The sequence below is a fragment of the Mustelus asterias genome, chromosome 1 (assembly GCF_964213995.1).
Source record: "Mustelus asterias chromosome 1, sMusAst1.hap1.1, whole genome shotgun sequence".
In the NCBI taxonomy this organism is placed as follows: domain Eukaryota; kingdom Metazoa; phylum Chordata; class Chondrichthyes; order Carcharhiniformes; family Triakidae; genus Mustelus; species Mustelus asterias.
Genome location: NC_135801.1, coordinates 113,538,897 through 113,560,037, shown reverse-complemented (window position 1 = coordinate 113,560,037; position 21,141 = coordinate 113,538,897). Strand labels below are relative to the sequence as shown.

At 39.6% G+C, this 21,141-nt stretch overlaps 1 protein-coding gene and 1 pseudogene across 4 annotated transcripts in view; both read right to left on the bottom strand.

Annotated features, from left to right (window-relative positions):
• Positions 1-21,141, bottom strand: part of dcun1d4 (DCN1, defective in cullin neddylation 1, domain containing 4 (S. cerevisiae)) — a 71,790-nt gene that overhangs the window by 36,011 nt on the left and 14,638 nt on the right. For all 4 annotated transcript variants that reach the window (XM_078217191.1, XM_078217194.1, XM_078217190.1 and 1 more), the window contains exon 3: positions 12,259-12,298. In XM_078217191.1, coding sequence (XP_078073317.1) covers positions 12,259-12,298 — 40 coding nt within the window. The remainder of the gene's footprint in view (positions 1-12,258; positions 12,299-21,141) is intronic.
• On the bottom strand, positions 18,287-18,505 carry LOC144501722 (U2 spliceosomal RNA; annotated as a pseudogene).

Sequence of the window (21,141 nt, the reverse complement as noted above, 5' to 3'; positions counted from 1 at the left end):
AACTAAATCTACTTCAATTTTAAATCCAGTATGACCTGCCTATTTGTTGGTTCTAGGATATATTGCTGCAGAAAACAACTGTACACGAGAAATTCACAACTTTTCTGACCTGCTGAGCTGGCTGTCCCAATCTATACAAAGTTAAAATTCACCATTAAAACTACTTTGTCTTTGCAAGATGCTTGTCTAATTCAATTTGTCTAATAACGAGAGCCAAGAATGCGCCAGAGCTTGGCAACTTCTTGCGAGCTGTGCCCAGCATACCCTCCAACTCTATCTTTTACTCTCGTTCTATGCTTTTAAAATTCTGAAGCTCTGTAACAAGTACTCTAATTCAATCTCAGACTTTTGAATGGACCTACTTCGTATTAAGTTGATCTTTCGCTATTCCCTAGCTATGACTGTAACACTACATTCTGCACCCTCTCCTTTCCTTCTCTATGTACAGTATGTTTTGTCTGTATAGCACACAAGAAACAATACTTTTTACTGTATACGAATACATGTGACAATAATGAATCAAATTAAATCATTTTTACATACCGATCATCCAGGAGACCTCTATCAACAGCTACCAGTCTTGAATCATTTTCGCCCATTTTTTATTTCTACCCAGGAAGTTTCCAATGCTTTAATTAACTCTCATTATATCCTTTCTTATTTTAGAAGTGATTCTTCATCTATAAATCACCAGGACTACTCCACCCCTCACAGTTTTCCTTTTTTTCTGTAAATTATTTCCTAGTATAATAGGTCCCTGGGATAACTGGCTCCCAGTCCTAACTGTCTTGAAGCAATGTTGCAGTAATGGCTACCATGTCTTGCCTTTAAAGTTTAATTTGCAATATAATACATTCAATTTGTTCCTTACTGTCTGGAAAAATAATGACATAAAAAATCAAGTAAATCCAATAAATCTGAATTTTTCCTGCTGGTTATGTATTTTTAATAAAGCATTGAAAAATATAGGCATTTAGTTGTGATAATTGAAATAATGCTTTTGATAAGGTGAGCCTAGCATCACTACCTAAGGCAAGCCAGTAACAATGGGGAATAAAGCCTAAATGATTTGAAAAGGGTGTTAGAGGTTCAAAGGAGAAGACAAGGTGTAAACTTTGCATTTACATTCTCAAAGGTAGACTCACAAAATAAAGGCAATTAAGTTTGACTTTTGAAGAGGCTGGTTGAAATAAGGGAAGATCAAAATGAAAAAAAAAAACTGTATATCAAGAAGCATTGAATCTATGCAAGGGGAGCTATTTTGAGACATCTGTCAATAGCAGGCATAGTTGTCTTAACTCCCAGAAATGTGTGTCTGTGAAGAAACCCTGCCTTGAAAAGTCGTTTTGTTCTACCTCAGAAGCAACCCCAAGGAGATAACTACCTGCAGTGGTTACTGTTACTGGAATAATTTATAGTTCTTAAAAACTTAAAAGATATTGTGGAAGTGTGATGATACTGTGCCTTTAAGAAATGTATTTTAGTCACATTTCTGGTGCAAGGTCTGTTTGATACATTCGGAGCAGTTTTGTCTGGATCCAGAAGCTCTGTATTGTTACTGCAACAACACAATTGATCAAGTGTTTGGTTTATTCTGAACTAATACAAGATCTTTCGTTTTGTGTTTCCCGTGGGATATTGCAGAGTAGTGCTTGATTAGGTTGATTGACAGGTGGATTCGTATGACAGGGTGGGGCTAGGCTTTCATAGAGAATGCCAGGCAGTCTGCTTTGGGGTTTTGAGAGACAGATTGCTTTTTCTGCATCTTTTGCTCTGTTTGAAGTGGAGACTGGAGTCCAGAACCTGAGCTTCTACTGTTTGAGGGTGGAGCTTCCTCTGAAAGTTGCTGCATGAAAATTAGAAGACGGGTGGCTGACTGGATCACTCTCCAGAAGTATCAAAAAGCTGGAAACCTAATACCTACGGTAAGCATCTTTGGTTTCTGTGCTAACTAGTTCTGAGGATGGGATTTATATCTAGGTGGGGGGATACTGCTGAATTGGAACAATAGAGATAGCTAGAATTATACTTTGTCGTGTTTAAGTATTTTAATTGGTTAAAGTTATGCTAATTATTTTTGTTATATTCTAACTGTTCTTAAATAAAGTTTGTTTTGATAAAAGCTTCCTAGTGGGTTACTTGACTCATACCTGGAGTGAAACACCTTCTGCTCACCCTAATGCCAAAATCAAATGTAAAAGTTATGGTTTAGGTCAACTTCGTAAAATACTTTGGGGGTTTCTGATCTGGTCGTTAACAGAGGTTTGGGGAGAAATAGCTCTGAAAGTAGTGAAATACAAGCGTTTGGAACTGGGTAAAGTTAGTGATACTGGGTATAGCCATTGTTTTAGTTCAGTGTACTCATTTTGTTTATTTTATTGTTTAGAAACATTTATATTTAAAATCATCACAAAACAGAGACATCATTTTTCGGGTTTCAATTCTTTCCTGGTTGCCTGGGTAGCTCTGTTGGTCAAGCATTAGATTTTTAATCTGAGGGTTCATGGTAATTCCTTTAAAGCGGAGTAGGCTCAAAGGGCCGAATGGTCTACTTCTAGTTTCTATGTTTCCTCACATTATATCAAAATACAACGGAGGGTAGTTGTTTCAAGTTTCCCCTCTGTGATTTGGAATAACCCGGCGTTTACCAGCCATGCCATTAACATTGACACACCGTTTGCATAAAGTGGGCTTAATTGGGCCACACACCCTAATAACCTAACCTTCTGCTCGAGTGTTATTTCATTCTCCTGCTTCAATTACCTTTAACATCTTAGCTTTCCATTTACAAGTAAAGGCTAAATTTTCACAGTAACGTCATTGCAGTGTTAATGCAAGCCTACTTGTGGCACTAATAAATAAACTTTAAAACTTAAAAAAACTTTAGCATCCTTTCTGACTGTTTCTCTCTTTTGTTTCCAAATATTACCATTTCTACCTGAACCCGCCATATCATTTATCAGTTTAAAGCTTTCATGACCACCCTATTATTTTTCTTTCTGCTAAGACTCTGGGCCAGCCTGTTTCAGTTGTAGCCTGCCTCAATGGCACAATGTCTTTCTGTTCCAATATGGGGTCAACATTCCAGAAAATGTAACACATCTTTCCCACACTACAATTTAAGCCACTTGTTCACTCCCCAAATTGGTGCACATAGTCCAGAAATTTGAACACTTCAGGTGCTTTCTCTTTTTTTAAAAAAAAGCTCTAGGTTCTGGCACTCTCCACACAGAACCTCTTGTATACTTTGTTGTATGTTCTTCTAACCAACATGAGTGATAACAACTGGATCCTCCCCCTTCAATATCCTTTTAAGCCAATTCAGAGTGTGAGGTAGGAAATATACAGTTGGACTCCTTCCACTTATAAAGGGTACTATATATAAATAGTTTGGTAGTACAAAACTTGAGATTTGAAAAAAAGACATTCAAAGCTTATCGCTTTGCACTCATCGGAACAATCACAAGAATCCCAATCTCAGGGGAAACAACATTATACTGTGCAAGAAGAGTGTGATAATTGGTTGGCAAGTGGATGTGTTGCCATGGAGAGTGGACCAGTTAATGGTGACTGACAGTTAACTGCCACTGTTAAAAATTTAAACCAGGCAGATAGACTCATTGTCAAAGGAATGAACCAGCGAATGGCTTTCACTTACTTTGCTTAGCTGAGAAACGGGTCTTCGATGGAATGACACCTAACCTCCCACCTCTTACATATATCTTATAATGTGGATGATACATTTGCTATTTTTAACTCCATGGCAGCATGTAATAATCTGCTGGCATGTCTTAATGGATTCTATCCTGCACTCAAATTCAGTCTTGCAGAGAAATGAACTTTATTTCCTCGACATCTTGGTTGAGAAATCTGCTTGAGTGTTCTCTCTACCGTAGCCTATCGCACGCCTACCTTCACTGATTATCAACAATAACAAAAAAACAAAAACAGAAAAATACTGGAAAAATTCAAGCAAGTCTGGTAGCAGCTGTGGAGGGAGAAACAGAGTTAAAGTTTCAAGTCCATATGACTTCTTCAGAGCTAAAAAGAGGGAGAAGTGTGATGGATTTTATTTGGTCTAAGAGTGAATGGAGCAAAATAGAAAAACCAGGAATAGGTAGAAGTGCAGGAGAGAATGAAAAAGATGTCTTGGACACAAGACACCTTTGTCAATTCTCTCTTGAGCTCCCACCTATCCCTGACTGTCTATTTTTCTCCACCCACCCCACTTAAACCGTTTAAAATCCATCATATTTCGCCCTCTCTTTAGCTTGGAATAAAAGTCATATGGATTTGAAACTTTTAACAATTTCTATCTCTACAGATGCCACCAGGCTTACTTGAATTTTTCCAGCATTTATTTTGCTTTTATTTCAAATTTCCACCATCCACAGTGTTTCACTTTTATTTCACTGGTCAATGCACGTTTTGGAGGAATTCTTACTGTTCCACGCGCTCTATGATTGATCTTATCATCAACCTTGCAAATAGGGTCCGAGCCATTTGTTCACAATGTAAGCTTGATGTTGAAATAGGGCACATGAAAGACATGCTGCAGAACAATGGCTACCCTGATCAGTTGTTTTGCACTTTATACCAAGTGAATTCATGAATGGGATACACGGTGGTACAGTGGTTAGCACTGCTGCCTCACAGCACCAGGGACCTGGATTGAATTCCAGCCTCGCGCACTGTGTGTGGAGTTTGCACGTTCTCCCTGTATCTGTTTGGGTTTCCTTCGGGTGCTCTGGTTTCCTCCCACAGTCCAAAGATGTGCAGGATAGGTTGTTTGGCCATGCTAAATAGCCTCGGTGTCAGGGGGTAAATGTGGGGTGGGGCCTGGGTGGGATTGTTGTCAGTGCAGGCTTGATGAGCCGAATAGCCTCTTTCTGCACTGCAGGGATTCTCTGATCTCAAAGAATGGCGGATTGTATCAAACAACATGTCCCTTTCGCTGTTTGCAATGGGCAAGGTACAGAATACTGCTAACCAGCCCATGCTTTGCAAAAGCTGCCTCGTTTAAATTTTCAACAATGTTAACAGTCAGTCACTATTAACTGGGGCATTTTCCATGGCAACATCTTAAATTCGCAACCAATCAGCACTCACTTCTCATATAGCATAAAGCTGTGTTTCCCCTGACATTGGTTTTCTTATTATTGTCCTGATAAGTGCAAGACGAAAAGCTGCAACAAAATATATTCTTTCAGCACTACTCAAGATGCTATATATCTCTTTAACTATTGAATCCCGAGACTAACCCATTATGCTACCTCCTCCTTCAGGTAAGCATTCTGACCGCCTTTCTTTAATCCTTACATTCTTTAATCCTTATTCTCACAGGAAGCAAGGACACTGTACTTAATTTTTAAAATTATTCTTTCACACCATATGGGGATCACTGGCTAGACCAGCATTTGTTGCCCATCCCTAATTGAGAAGGTGATGGTGAGCCACCTTCTTAAACCACTTCAGTCCATTTGCTGTTAGGAAGGGAGTTCCAGGATTTTGACACAAGCAATGAAGGAAAAATGCTATAGTTCCAAGTCAGAATGGTGCATGGCTGGGAAGGGAACTTGCAGGTGATTGTTGAACAGGATCAGTTTCTCAGGATATTTGTTCTCTATTTCATCTGGGTTTCCTCTACTCTGCACTATGGACCTCACTAAGCCTATTCTAATCCTGCAGCACTCAGATGCGACTGAAGTAGCATATTGCCCAGATAATCCTCTCACTCTCAATGTGTCAGAATGCCTCCATCTCACACTCCATATCAATGATTAAGCCAAAGAGATTTGAGATGGAGACATCTATTGTCACGACAATGCTAAGCTTCTTACATGCTGCTGTAGTTGCACCCATCCAATGAGGAATATTCTATTCCACTCCTGACTTCAGCATTTTTGATGTTGGAAAGCTTTCAGGAAAACAGGAAAGTATTGGTTGATGAACATTTTGCTAATTTATCTTCAAACTCATGTAATTCATTAATAATTGTAAGCTTTATTAATTGTAATAAGGGTTACTAGCAGTATTAAAGGTTACTGGGAGTAGTGGTGTTTAATAATAAATTAATTAATACATAATGAAGATAGCATGATAGGTGATGTATTCACAACTGTGTAATTGGGAGCTCTTGGACACCAGTGTGATCCAGGGCAAACGTGTCTGTAGATCGTGTCTGGGGCTTGAAGAGCTTCAGCTCCGAGTCACTGAGCTGAGGCAGAATTGCAGACACTGTGACACATCAGGGAGAGAGAAAGTTACCTGGACACTTTGTTCCAGGAGGCTGTCATGCCCCTTGAGATAGTATCTTCTGATTCGGTCAGGAGGGTGTGACTGTGAGTGAGGTAGGTCGGGGGACCCAGAATGTAGATGCAGAGGAACTTATTCCTTTGCAATTGTTTAACAGGTGCAAGGTTTTTTCTACCTGAATGGATAAAAGTGGGGGTTGCAGGGTGGATGAATGAAATGACCATGGTATCAGGAGGCTATTCAAGTAGTGGGAGTTAATAAGAATGTAGTGGTATTGGGGGGCAGTATAGTCAAGGGGATAAACACAGTTCTCTCAGCTGAAAGAGTCCAGAGGCTGTGTTGCCTGCCCAGTGCCAGGGTTTGGAACATTTGCTCTGGGCTGGAAGAGAAACATTGGTGTGGGGAGGAGGAGGAGGAGGAGGAGAATCTAGCGGTTGTGGTCCATGTAGGTACCAATGACATAGGTAGGACCAGGAAAGAAGTTCTGCTTAGGGAATATGAGCAGCTAGGTTGGATATGAGATTAGGGAATTGAATGCATGACTCAAAAGGTTGGTGTGGTAGAAATGAGTTTCAATTCCAGGGACACTGGCACCTGTACTGGGCAAAGTACGAGCTGTACAATTGGGATGGTCTTCACTTGAACCATGTTGGGACCAGTAAGTTATACAACTACGGTGGTAGAGTGGAATTTAAACTAAATAGTGGGGGCAAGGGATCAATTGTGGGAAAAGTGATCAATTAGAGAGAAGACAAGGCCAGAGAGCAAAGTAACAATAAGTGAAATGATAATCAGAGCATGGCAGGAAAGGACAGAGTGTATAAACTTGAGAGCACCAGCAGTTATAGATTACAAAAAATGCTAAGACGACAGAATTGAAGGTTTTTTTCTGAATGCACATCACATTCATAACAAAGGAGATTTATTCCTATTTGAGTTGATAATTCATAAGTATAATCCGATATCCATTACAGGTACATGGCTGCAAGAGCTAGGACCTGAATATTCAAGGGTATAAGACATTTTGGAAGGACAGGAGGCTAGGAAAAGGTGCAGGGGTAGCGCTATTAATTAAGGATGACATGGGTACAATACAGACCTTAGTTCTAAACATCAAAATGTAGAATCAGTTTGGGTAGAGATGAGAAATACTAAAGGTAAGAAGTCACTTGTGGGAGTGGTTTATAGGCCCTTTAACAGTAACCATATTGTAGGATGGAATATTCAGGAAGAAATAATGAGTGCTTGAAAGAAAGGTAAAGTTAAGTGATAATCATGGGTGATTTTAATCTAAATAAAGATTACATCTACATAAAGGCAAATCAGAATGGCAAATGTAGCCAGGAAGAGGCGTGCATAGAACGATTTCAGGACAATTTCTTAGAGCAGCACATGCTACAGCCAACCAAACAGCATTAAGATAGGGTTGATTAATAACCTCATCGTAAAGTTGCACCTAGGTGGCAGTGATCATAACATGATTGAATTTTGCATTCAGTTTGAGGGACAGAAGGGTGGGTCTCAGACTAGTGTTTTGAACTTAAATAAGGGCCAATTATGAAGCCAGAGCTGGCAATAGGGAACTGGGAAATTAGGTTAAGGGATAAGTCAACAGAGATGCAGTAGCAAACATTTAAGGAGATATTTTGTAATGCTCAGCAAAGATATATTCCAGTGAGAAAAGATGCACCATCTGTAGCTAACTAAGGTAGCTAAAGATGGTGAAATTGTGTGCTTTTTCTTTCAATTTGATTCAAAAATTAATGATAGGTTAAAAGATTGGATGGAACAAAAACAGCAAGAATGTCAAAAAAGAGGGAGAAATTAGAGTACGAGGAAAAGATGGCTAAAAATATAAAAATGGATAATAAGAGTTTCTACAGTTATTTAAAAATGAAAAGAGTGAATAGTGAACAACGATCCTCTGGAGTGCGAGTCAAGGAAAGTAATAATGGAAGTAAGGGAAATGGCAGATGAATTGAACAGACATTAAGACCATAAGGACCATACAATCCCTACAGTTCGGAAGGAGGCCACAAAGTCTGCACAGACTCTGAAAGAGCAACTTCCCAGGTCCACTCCCCTGCCCTATCCCCATAGCCCTGCACACTTATCACGGCCAATCCAGCTAATTTACACATTTTTGGACACTAAGGGGCAATTTAGCATGGCCAATCAACCTAACCTGCACATCTCTGGACCATGGGAGGAAACAAGAGCACACAGAGGAAACCTACAGACACAAGGAGTGTGTGCAAACTCCATACAGTTGCACAAGGCTGGCATCGAACCCGGGTTCCTGATGTTGTGAGGCAGCAGTGCTAACTAACCACTGTGCCATATTGTACATGTCTTCATTGGGGAGGTTACAAATGACATCCCTGAAGTAAGTTATCAAGGAGGTGAAAGGGAGGAACTTAAAACAATTAAGCTGACAAGAGTTCATTCTAGGGTCTTAAAAGTAGTAGAAGTTGTAGATGTACTGATTTTAATTTTCCAAAATTCCCCAAATTCTGGAATAGTCCCATTAGATTGGAAAATAGCAAATGTAACTCCTCAATTCAAGAGTATTGCAGGGCACTTTAAAAAAGTTTCAGTGCAATTAATCAGAGTCAACATGGTTTTGTATAAGGAAAATAAGTATTTAACTAATTTATTAGAGGTCTTCGACAAAGTAACAAGCAATATGGACAAAGGGGCACCTATGGATGTAGTGTACTTACATTTCCAGAAAGTGTCTGACAAGATATCACATCAAAAGGTTACTACACAAAATAAGAGCTCATGGTGTAGAGGATAACATCTTAGTATGAACAGAGGATTGGTCAGCTAATCAAAAACATAGGAGGCATCATTTTTGGGTTGGCAAGATATAACGAGAAGAGTGCTTCAGAGTTCAGTGCTGCAACCTCAACTATATACAATTGATATTAACAACTTGATGGGATCAAACGTGTAATTGCTAAATTTGATGACACTAGGATAGGGAGGAAAGTAAGTTGTAAATAGGATGCAAGGAGTCAGCAAATATAGACAGGTGAAGCAAGTGGACAAAAATTTGGCACATGAAGTATGTTGTGGGGAAAATGTGAACTTTAATATTTTAGAAGGAAGAATAAAAAAAGCAGCATATTATCTAAATGGAGAGAGATTGCAGAACTCTTGAGGTACAGAGGGAATCTGGGTCTCCTGGTACATGAATCAGGAAATGTTAGTGTGCAGGTTCAGCAAGTGAGTAGGATGACAAATGGAACTTGTCATTTCTGTAAGGGAAACTGAGTATGAGATGTTTTGCTAGAGCTGTACAGGGCATTGATGAGGCTGCAGTTAGGATACTGTGTACAGTTTTGGTCTCCTTATTTAAGGAAGGACACATTTGTATCAGAAGCAGTTAAGAGAAGGTTCACTTGACTGATTCCTGGAATGAGGGGGGTTTCCTATGAGGAAAGGTTGGACATGTTGCAGGTAGGTTGCACGGGTTAATCTATTATTGGAGGATCTCAAACAGAGGGCTAGAATAATATGCCTCTTACATTTACAACCTTAAGCCAAAAGATGTGAAAGCTGAAGGAATGTGACTATGAATGGGAAATTAAGAGAAATTGAAAATGACAAATTCCAGTTGGATTGGTAAGACTCAGTCAAGGGGTGGAAGAATAGGGTAGGAAGTACTGAGCGAGGTGACCCCAAGAGTCAATATTCAGATCTGACTGCTGTTTCTAATTTACATCAATGTCTTGTATTCAGAAACTCAATGCAAAGTAATCAAATTACAGCTGAAACCAAACTTGAAGGGGGAAATCAAAGAGACAGAAATGACAGAACGAGTTGAATGCCATGTCAAACAATGGTAGATAACATTTAATGCGGGCAAGAACTTAAGAAAAAATGTACTCCATTAATGATGCTGATAAGAATAGGGTTCAAAGCCTCAGAAGTCTTAATAGGCTCAACACTCAATAGATACAAACATGTAGATCAACAGTTGACAAAGCCATTGGAATTCTGAACAACATATCTATCCTTCTATTCCTTTCCCCTCATGCAATTGCCTCCCCTTAAAACATCGATGCCACGTGCCATAACCATTCTTTGTGGCCGATTCATTTTTACCACACTTCATATAGAAAGTTTCTCCTGTATTCCTAATCTCATTTATTAATGGCCAAATTTATGATCTCTAGTTTTGAATTCCCCAAGTGAAAACATTTTCTCTGTGTCTATCCTATGAAGCCTTTTCATAATCTTAAGGATCTCAAGTAGATCACCCCTCAGCCTTTTTTCTCTCAAAAAGAATCCCAGCCTGTTCATCCTCTTCTGGCAATTATATTTCTCTGATCTTACCAATTTTGTGAATTTATTTTCATCTTCTCCAGTGCCTCTATGTCCGTTGTACAGCATGGAGACAAGAACTGTCACCTGTTTTCCACGTGATCTTACCAAGGTTCTACACAAGTTCAACAATCGCTCTGGAAATGAACACCAGTGCTTGTAAGCTAGCCCGATTAATCTGCATTACCACTGAGATTTGTGCGCTCTGACGCTCCTTGGTTCTGCAGTCAATTTAAATCTCATTATTCATGCAGTATGTTGCTTTCCCTACTTCTTCCTACCATAATTAATTTGCCAATTGAATGCCCACTCTGCAAGTTTATTAATGCTGTCTAGTATTTTGCAACATTCTTCCTCAATATTAACTCCCCAATTTGGCATCATCCACAAATTTGAGATTGAAATAAACTTTCCAAGTCTAAATCTTTGAGGTAAATTGTGAACAACAGTGGTCCTAGCATTGATTCCAGTGGAACAACATTTCCCACCTTATGTCAAATGTTACCCATAATTGCTACTCTTGGTTTTCTACTTGGAGCCCACTCAATATTCATTCTGATACTTGCCCGCTCAGAGATAGCATTTTATGTACTTGTTTTCCTTTGTGATGTTCAGTATCAACTAAGGGGGGCACAGTAGCTAACAATCATCAGAAGGTCCCTTTGACCCAAAATCATGGTGTCTGATGTCAATGAAGGAATGATGTGGAGATGCCGGCATTGGGCTGGGGTAAACACAGTAAGAAGTCTCACAACACCAGGTTAAAGTCCAACAGGTTTATTTGGTAGCAAAATCCACTAGCTTTCGGAGCGCTGCTCCTTCATCAGGTAAGTGGGAGTTCTGTTCACAAACAGGGCACAGCTACCTTATCAAACATCACTGTACTCATGATCACACTCTGGTGGGTTGATCAGACCAATGAAACAAGGTCTGCAGGTGCTAAGGTAGCTCCATAATACAACTATGTCTATGCAAACTGCAGTGGTGGCATTTCTTTAAAGCAGCCATCAGCCCCTCTCCCCGACCTCAATCCTCTTTGAAAATTAAACATTGAAAGAAGCTATAATTGCACACTTCCATTTGCCAATAAAAATGCTTCAAGGCAATCACATACACACATGCACTGATTTTGCTTTATCTAATCTGGCAACTAGGATCTTCACTCAAACTGTATGTTACTTTCCAGCATTCTAAGTTGGTTTTTGTCAAACTGCATTTCATCAATCATGACAAGATGTAGATCAGGTTAAATATATAAATATTTCCACATTTGTGCGAGCAATGTGTATACCCCACAAATTTTCAAATGCATTAATCATTGGAGTTAATAAAAACACCAAAGGCTGGGAAATCTCAACAGGTCTGGCAGCATTTGTGGAGAAGGTAACAGAGTTAATGTTTCAAGTCCATATGACTGTTCAGTTCTGATGAAGAGTCATATGGACTTGAAACATTAACTCTGTTTCTCTCTCCAGATGCTGTTAGAACTCAAATTTCCAGCATCCATGGTATTTCGTTTTTATCATTGGAACTATCCAATTCAATGACAGCGACTTATAGCTGTTAATCCACCTAAGCAAGTTCAAGCATCTGTCTGGGTGCTAGTAGAACTATACTTTCCCACTGACTATCCCATTGATTTAACGAAAAGGGAAGAAAAATCACACATACCTGACTGCTGGTCGTCTTGGCCAACGTCTTCTGTCAAATTCTGCAATAAAGGGAAGAGAAAAGAAAGTTATGCAAATCTGTTCAGATTAACAGCAAAGCACTCTGGAATACAATCCACTATGCAAACAATATTTGTTGGGGTACAGTTTATCTTAACCTAAAGCATAGGTTCCACAACATAATTTTGCTGAGCAACACACCCTCAACTCAGTAAATTGTCATCTTGTCTCAGGGCAAATGGAACAATTCAATTTTTTTTAAACTACTTTTAAAATGTGAATTGGCAGCTATTAATTCAGACAGGAATCTGGAAAGATAGCAAAGACCAACCCTGCTTCAAAAATGAGTTCCAGGCACCACCACCCTCTGTGTAAAAAATCTGCCTCGTACATCTCCTTTAAACCTTGCCCCTCGCACCTTAAACCTATGCCCCCTAGTAATTGACTCTTCCACCCTGGGAAAAAGCTTGATACTTAGAAGTTGATACCTAGCCATGATTAGGAAAATTAAACAGATGCCAAACCTCAAAATCCATGAAAATCTTTCAACTAGAAAAATTGGCTTTTGGCAGGATTGTCAAGCATAGTCCATTTGATATTTCACTAACTAGATCTCCAGGCAGACTTTCAGAGCAAAAGCTGGTTTTCAGTCAGCTGTCACTTTATTAACACAACAAAAACAGAAAGAGGAAAATTTCAGCAGGTCTGACAGCATCTGTGGAGAGAGAATAGAATAGTTCCAAGTCTGGATGACCCTTCATCAGAGCTGTTTTATTTATAAGATTTCCTTTGTTAATAAGATTGCATGCCATTCATATTTTAGTGGCTACATGGTATGGTACTAATAACTATTTCAATCACTATGTAATAAATTAACTATTTAAATCTTTGCAAATGTGCGGAATTTGCTAGCATCAGTTTAAAATAGTGACTGTTGTAATGAACTGCTAACAGCTGTAGATTTGTAAACGTCAGATTGTTCCTGAACCCTTACCTTACAATTTATTCAATATGCTGCCCTGATTACATAAAGCTATACAAACAAACTGCACTAAATCTAGAAATATACTGTATTTAATTAAGTATTGTAGGAATCAACTGGCAAAATCTGTGAATCTAGAAACATCATTCAAGCTGTTAAAAACTTGCTGCTTGTTAATTATTTTAAATTGTAAATACATATTTAGGTTACTTCGCCTGGTTCCAAGAGTGTGCAGTGCAACATGCAGATAAATGTGATTAAGCATACAGATTGCTGCAAGTAGGGTAATCATAAATCATCAGGAGAATGAAGCTATTTGTGTCACAATCTAATAAAGGATTCCAAATTGTGCTGTTGTATTCATTTTTCAAAGAACTACTTAGTCATCTGTGAAATATTTTACCCAACTTTTCTCCAAGTACAAGAGTTATTACTCCAAGAGTTATTAAGAGAGCTACAAAGAAAACACAATTTTCAAAGTCAAATGAGAAAAACAGATGAGGGGAGGAAATTTTGTGATGATGTGAAATGTGTTCAATTTGCACGCCAAGCCAAATTTAATGAATTCACAACGCAATACTATGTAACCCAAACTTCAGGCAGCAATAAACCACATTTAAGATGGGTTACCACAGGCTGTCAGTGCCGTAGAATCGGAGTGCATATGAGCCAGTGTCTTTCGGAAATAATTTACGCCCTAGAAAAAACACTGCTGAGGTAATTCACCTATAGCTGTCAACACACGAAAGGAAACAATTCCTGCAATTGCTTCTCTATTCTATCTTACTTCAGCCTGTGAAGAATTTCAATGACAAAGCTTCCTGTCACTTATCCAACATGTGAAGTTAGTGCCCAAAAAGGACCTTCCACAATTAGGTTGGTGTAGCGCTTATAATTAATATAGAATTTTAAAGCTAATGAGCAGCTTGTTGGAAAAAGTTAATAAACTGCACTCCGGACAATTGTAAATTTGCAATTTCCCAGCATATCCAGTACAATTACTGCAGTCTCCTAAACTCTGCTGGGTCACATCACAAGACACGGTCACTTTTTTTCATTCGTTTCCATCCAGCTGCAGTATATGCCACAGGCCAAGAAAAAAAATGCATATTCATTCAAGCAGTTAGCTGCAAATGATACAGATAGAAAATCTGAGGGGATCATCTCAATTGAGCTCCTGCAATACAAACATCAAATCTAGAACTCTGGAAGATTTAAGATGAAACAAAGGAGATTGAGTGTCAACTTCACCAAGCAGGGCAAAATTTTAAAAACTCAATCAGCTAGTCCATAAGGCACAGGATCAGAAGTAGGCCATTCGGCCCATCAAGTCTGCTCTGCCATTCAACAAGCTACCACACCAAAGGTTATCGTGGAAAATAAAAACTCATGGTATAGGAGGTAACATATTGACATGGAAAGACGATTGGCTAGCTAACAGGAAACTGTAGACATAAATGGGTCTTTTTCTGGTTGGCAGGATGTGATGAGTTGTATGCCACAGAGATCAGTGTTGGGGCCTCAACTCTCTATAATTTATATAAATGACTTGGATGAAGGATTGAAGATGTTTGCTAAATTTGTTGATGACAAAAAGATAGGCAGGAAAGTAAATTTTGAAGAGGACTTAAGAAGGCTACAAAGGGACATAAATACATTAAGGGAGTGAGAAAATCTCTGGCAAATGTGAAATCGTCAATTTTGGCAGTATGAATAAAAATTAAGCTAGATGGTGAGAGATAGCGAAGATCTGATGTGCAGTGAGATCTGGGTGTATGAATCACAAAAAGCTGGCATTCAGGTGCAGCAAGTAATTAGGGAAGTGAATAGAATGTTATCATTTACTGCGAGGGGAAATGATTACAAAAGTAGGAAAGTTATACTTCAGTTGTACACAGCATTGGTGAGATCCCATCCGAAGGACCTGGTGGCCTACTCCTACTTCTATAGTATTGGTCTCCTTATTTAAGGAAACATTTAAGTGCAATAGAAGCAGTTGAGAAGGTTTACTTGTGTACCGATACTGTGTCTTTAAGAAATGTATCTGAGCCATGTTCTTGTGCAGGATCTGTTGTAGCAGTTTTATGCACTCAGGGAGCCTCTCTGTCTACCAGCATCCTGCATTGTTGCTCCAATAGCATAATTGCTTCTAATGGCTAGAATTTTGGTTTTAACCTGTACTAATGCTGTTCTGTTTTCCCCTGGGATTTTGTAGAGTGGGGCTTGATTGTGACGATTGGCAGGTATGGTCACGTGAAGCTGGGCTTACAAGGAATTTTCAAGCTTAGATGCTGCTTTTGGAGTTGAGAGAGAGCAGTGTCTCTCTTTTCCCTTCTCTGAAGTTGGGGACTAGAATCTGCCAGGAAATAAGTTTCATTCTTGGAGGTCTAGGCTAACTGCATAAAATACCTTAGTTTTCTGGTCTGGGCCTTAACACTAGACCAATACCAGGCATGGTTGGGTTGTCTCATGAGGAAAGAGGTTAGGTTTATATCCACTCAAGTTCAGATGAGTAAGAGGCGACTTGATCAAAAAATCTAAAATCCAGAGGGTTATTAACAGGGTGGATGTGGAGAGGATGATCCCTCTTGCCAGATAAGGGGTTGCTCATTTAAAACAAGAGATGTGGAGAAACATCTTCAGAGTCTGGAGTCTCTGAAACTCCCTTCTTTAAACGGCAGTGGAAGCAGAGTCTTTGAATATTTTTAAGGCAGAGCTAGTTAGATTCATGATTCACAAAGGGGTTAAAGGTAATCGGGGTAGGAAGGAAGGAAGTTACATTCAGATTAGCCATAATCTTAGTGAATAGCGAAGTAGGCTCAAGAGGCTGAATGGCCTACTTCTGTTCCTAATTTGTATGTTTGTATACAAGGCAGCATTTGACCAAGTGTGGCATCAAAGAGGTCTAGGCAAGTTGAGGTCAATGGCGGTCAATGGAAATCATTGGAAAAATTCTCCACTGGCTGCAGTCTACCTACAACAAAGGAAAATAGTTGTGGTTGCTGTAGTTCAATCATGTGAGTCCCAGGATATTGTAACTAGAGTACCTCAAAGCAGCATCCTGGATTCAACCATTTTCAGCTGCTTCAATTACCTTGATCCATCATAAGGTCAGAAGTAGGAATGTTCGCTGATGATTGCAGTGTTCAGCATCATTCGCAACTCCTTAGATAACGAAGCAATACAAAGCAGTTGTGCTTCCATGCAGCAAGACCTGGACAACATTCAGGCTTGAATTGGTGTGAGGTGTGAATGCAAAGTGTCATTTAAGAGCCAGGCAATGACCATCTCCCACAAGGAAGAACCCAACCACCTGCCACATTTTTTTTTTAAAAATCAATTTTCCAGGATGTGGGCATCATTGGCTGGACCCAGCATTTATTACATATCCCTAACTGCTCTCCATTTCAGAGGGCATTTGAGAGTCAACCACATTGCTGTGGATCTGGAATCACATGTAGGCCAGACTGGGTAAGGACAGCAGATTTCCTTCCCTAAAGGACATTAGTGAATCAGATGGATTTTTTAATGACAATTGACAATGGTTTCATGTTCATCATTGGACTTTTAATTCCAGATTTTTACTGAATTCAAATTTCACCATCTGCTGTGGTGGAATTCAAACCCAGGTCCCCAGAGGATAATCCTGGGTCTCTGGATTCTAATCTAGGTGACAATACCACTAAGCCAGCACCTCTCCCTGAAATTATAAATCACCAATCCCCCATCATTAACATTCTGAGAGACACCACTGACCAGAAACTTAGCCAGATCAGCCACTGTGGCTACAAAAGCAGGTTAGAAGTTGGAACTTCTGCATAAGTAACTCAATTCCTGATGGCCCAAAACCTGTCCACCATATACAAAGCCATTGGTCAGTAGTGTAATGGAATACTCCAACAACATGAGAAGCTCAATGCCATTCAGGACCAAAAAAAAACAGCCTGAAGGATTGACCACCTTAAACATTCACTCTCTTCACAAGTGGTACCAAATGTAGCAGTATGTGCTATCCTCAAGATGCAGTGCGATAGCTCGCCAAGGATCCTTTGATAGTATCTTCCAAATCTGCAATTTCTACCATCCAGAAGAACAAGTGCAGAAGGCGCATGGAAACATCACCACCTGCAAGTTACACACCATTCTGAATTAGCAGTATATCAGCATCTCATCACCACTGCTGGATCAAAATCCTGGAACTTGCTTTCTAACAACACTGTTGTGCACCTACACCACAAGGATTGCAATAGTTCAAGGCAGCAGCTCACCACCACTTTCTCAACAGCAATAAAGGCTAGCCTTGCCAGTAATGCTCACAACCCCCATGAATGAGCAAAAAAAAACACAAGGTGAGGAAGAGATCCTGGAGTGTGCACCTGTAGGTCATGGAGTGAAATGGCACTTTCATTTCACTGCATCAACCCAAAATGAATAAAAGAGGGAAAACAAGTCTGCTGATTCCACAGATACTGGATTGGACAAATCGTCCAGGTGGTCAACACTGGGAACCCAAGAGCTCAAGACCTTCATTGGTAAAGTAATCAAGGATGGCAGATTCAGATAGAGGATTGGTCAAAACCTGCAGACTACACTTTTACAAAATGAAAACATTTTATCAAGTTCAGAAATCTTCCCTGTGGAACATTCTACCACTATATTTAAGTATTTTGTCCTTCCCTGCAGAATGACCTTCCCAAAAAGTATCAAATATCCACCAACTCATGATTGGGGATCAAAGGAAAGCAATTTAAATATAATCCTAAAGGAACATGGGAAACAGGGGAAAAATGCCATTCAGCAACACCATTATTCCAGCAGATCAGTGCCGCTCTACACCTCAATTCCATTTAGCTGCCTTTGTTTACACTTTGGTCGAAAGAATAGAAAAGCTGATTTTCTTTTGGAAACCTCAAGTGTTAATGTTCAAAGAGACTTGGGTGTGCTCACACAAGGAACGCAAACAGTTAGCATACAGGTACAGCAAGCATTTAGGAAGGCAAATGGCATGTTGGCATTAAGTTTTTATTGTAAGGGGACTGAAGTTTTAAAAAGATATTTACTCCTTTCTTAAAGTTACAAAGCCAATGTGCAGTGTGAATAGAGCAAGCCCTTAATCCATCTCCTTGCTTGCTCCAAAAAACAATTCAAATTCAAACTAAATCTAATTTATGATCTCCACAAGAGAGACATACAAGATCCAAGCTGACAAAAAAAGGCTTTGCACACCACCTTGGGCTTGATCTTAGCCAAAAGGCCGAGATGCAGTGTTGACCTTTATGGCAAGGAGAGCTGTTGCAAGAGTATGTTTTCTTTAATTTTTACTCCATTCTTAAAGTTACAAAGCCATTGTTCAGAGTGGACCGGGCGAACCTGAAAGCATCTCCTTGCTTGCTCCAAAAAACAAATTCTAATTGAATCCAATTCATGGTCCCCACAAAAGAGACAAACAAGATCCAAGCTGACAAGATAACACTTTGCACCCCATCTTGGGCTTGACTAAATGCTTGATCTTAGCCAAAAGGCTGCAAGGGCTGCAAAGGGCAGCACGGTGGCACAGTGGCTAGTACTGATGCCTCATAGCACCAGGGACCTGGGTTTGATTCCCGGCTTGGGTCATTGTCTGTGCGGAGTCTGCATGTTCTCCCCGTGTCTGTGTGGGTTTCCTCCGATTTCCTCCCACGGTCCAAAAGACTTGCTGGTTAGGTGTATTGACCATGCTAAAATTCCCCCTCAGTGTACCCGAACAGGCGCCAGTGCATAGCAACCAGGGGATTTTCACAGTAACTTCATTGCAGTGTTAATGTAAGCTCACTTGTTACAATAATAAATTTTAAGTACAAGAATGAAGAATTCTTGCTCAGAGTTGCACAGGGTTTGGTGAGACGACAACTGCAATACTGTATCCAGCTTTGATCGCCACATTTAAGATATACTTGCTTTGGAGGTGGTACAGCAAAGATTCATTGAGTTATTCCCTAGGATGAGAAGATTGTCCTATGATGAGCAAACTGGATCTATTAGCGGTAATCTCATAGAAAATTACAAGATTCTGAACGGCTGATGGGGTAGACCCTGAGAGATTGCTTCCTTTGGTCAGGGCATCGAAAACATGGGGGTACAGTCTCAGGATAAAGACCTTTAAAGCTGGTACAGACAGATTTTTGGTCTTTCAGGGAATCAAGATAGATGGGGAACAGGCAGCAAAGTGGAATTGAGGCCTAAGATCAGCCAGGATCATAGTGATGCAGTAATGCAGGCTCGTTTTGCCCCCATTTTCTGCGTCCTTGCACCATATCCCTTGATACTCTTGTCTAACAAAATGCTATCAATCCCAGTCTTAAAATCTCAACTGATCCAGCATCCTTAGCCTTTTGGAAAGTTTCAGATTTTCACTTTGAGTTTGGAAACATGCTTTGCAAATTCATTCTTAAATGACCTAATTCTAATTTTCAGATTTGGCCTTCTTGTACTGGATTCACTTACTATTTCAGTCCTTCTGCATTTCCCTTAGTGACTCTCAATGCAGGATAGTGTGTGTGAGAGGGGCAAATGAGTCATCTAATTTACTTACTACAGGAATTATCCAGGCTTAATCTGTGCAATTTGCTTCAGAAATGGTACTCTTTGTTCGATGCAGCCTTATAACAAGCAACAAACTAACAATACAGTCCGTTGAAGATCCCAAATAATTCAGTCTGATGGCAGGATGAGGGAAAAAGAATGAAAAGTTTAACAAAAATATACACAATACTGGCATATTAGCACCAGCAGCTCAAATATGTACAAACAAAATTTATCAGCAGGAACTTTCTAAGTGTACAAATGACAGTTCAAAATAAATAAAAATGCAATTCATTACATTGAAATACATTTACAAATTACAAAGAAAGTCAGTGAAACCACTACCAAGAGCAGTGCTTCCCATACTTTTTCCTGGTTTTAATGCATCAGACTTCTTGTGATCCCAGCGAGAAAATTGGGGGGTCCCTATCAACACTGCAGGAGTACCTACACCACATGGACTGCAATAGTTCAAGGCAGCAGTTGACCACCACCTTTGAGGGCAATTAAGGATCGACAACAAAATTGGTTTTGCAAGCAATGCCCACATCCGATGAACAAAACTAAAGCAGAGCAAGCCACATGGAATATCACTACGTAGGAAATAATATTTTCAACGATAAAACATACACCCCTTCCTTTTCTCCTCCAGGTATTTATCCTGGAATTTGCTGATTATCAGCCTTTGTTTCCATTCCATACATTCACCTCCCTTTGGATAATGGAATCAATCTTTTCACCATTCCACTTCTTAGCTAATTCTCTCATTATAGAACGTACGACCATGTTAACCATATTAATGCTCGCCCGTTCCAATCTTCAGGATGTTGAATATTTCTGTAATCTCATTCCCAAGCCTTGTCTCCAGGAGATTGCCAGGTTTTGTAGCCTCTCCCCTTCAGTCAAGATGTCTAAGCTTAGCTATCAATTTAGCTGTCCTTTACTGCATGCACTCCAAAATCTTTCTGATGATACATGGTACTCCAATTGAGTTAAACAAGCATTTAGTACATAGATGTACACAAGTACAAAAGTACGTAAATACAATATGATAGCCATTGCAGAGACATGGCTGCAGTATGACATAGATTAGGGCCTGAATATTGAAGGGTACATTCCCCTTAGGAACAAAAGGAAGGTAGTAAAAGGTGGAGGAGTGGCTTTGCTAATTAACAACAGTATTAGCACAATAGAGAGAGATGACATAAGTTTAGGAAACCAGGATGTAGAAGCGGTGTGGGTCGAGATTAAAAATGTTAAAGGCAAGAAGTCACTTGTAGGATTGGTGTACAGACTTCCGAATTGTAACTACATGGAGGACAGAGTAAAAAGGAAAAGATG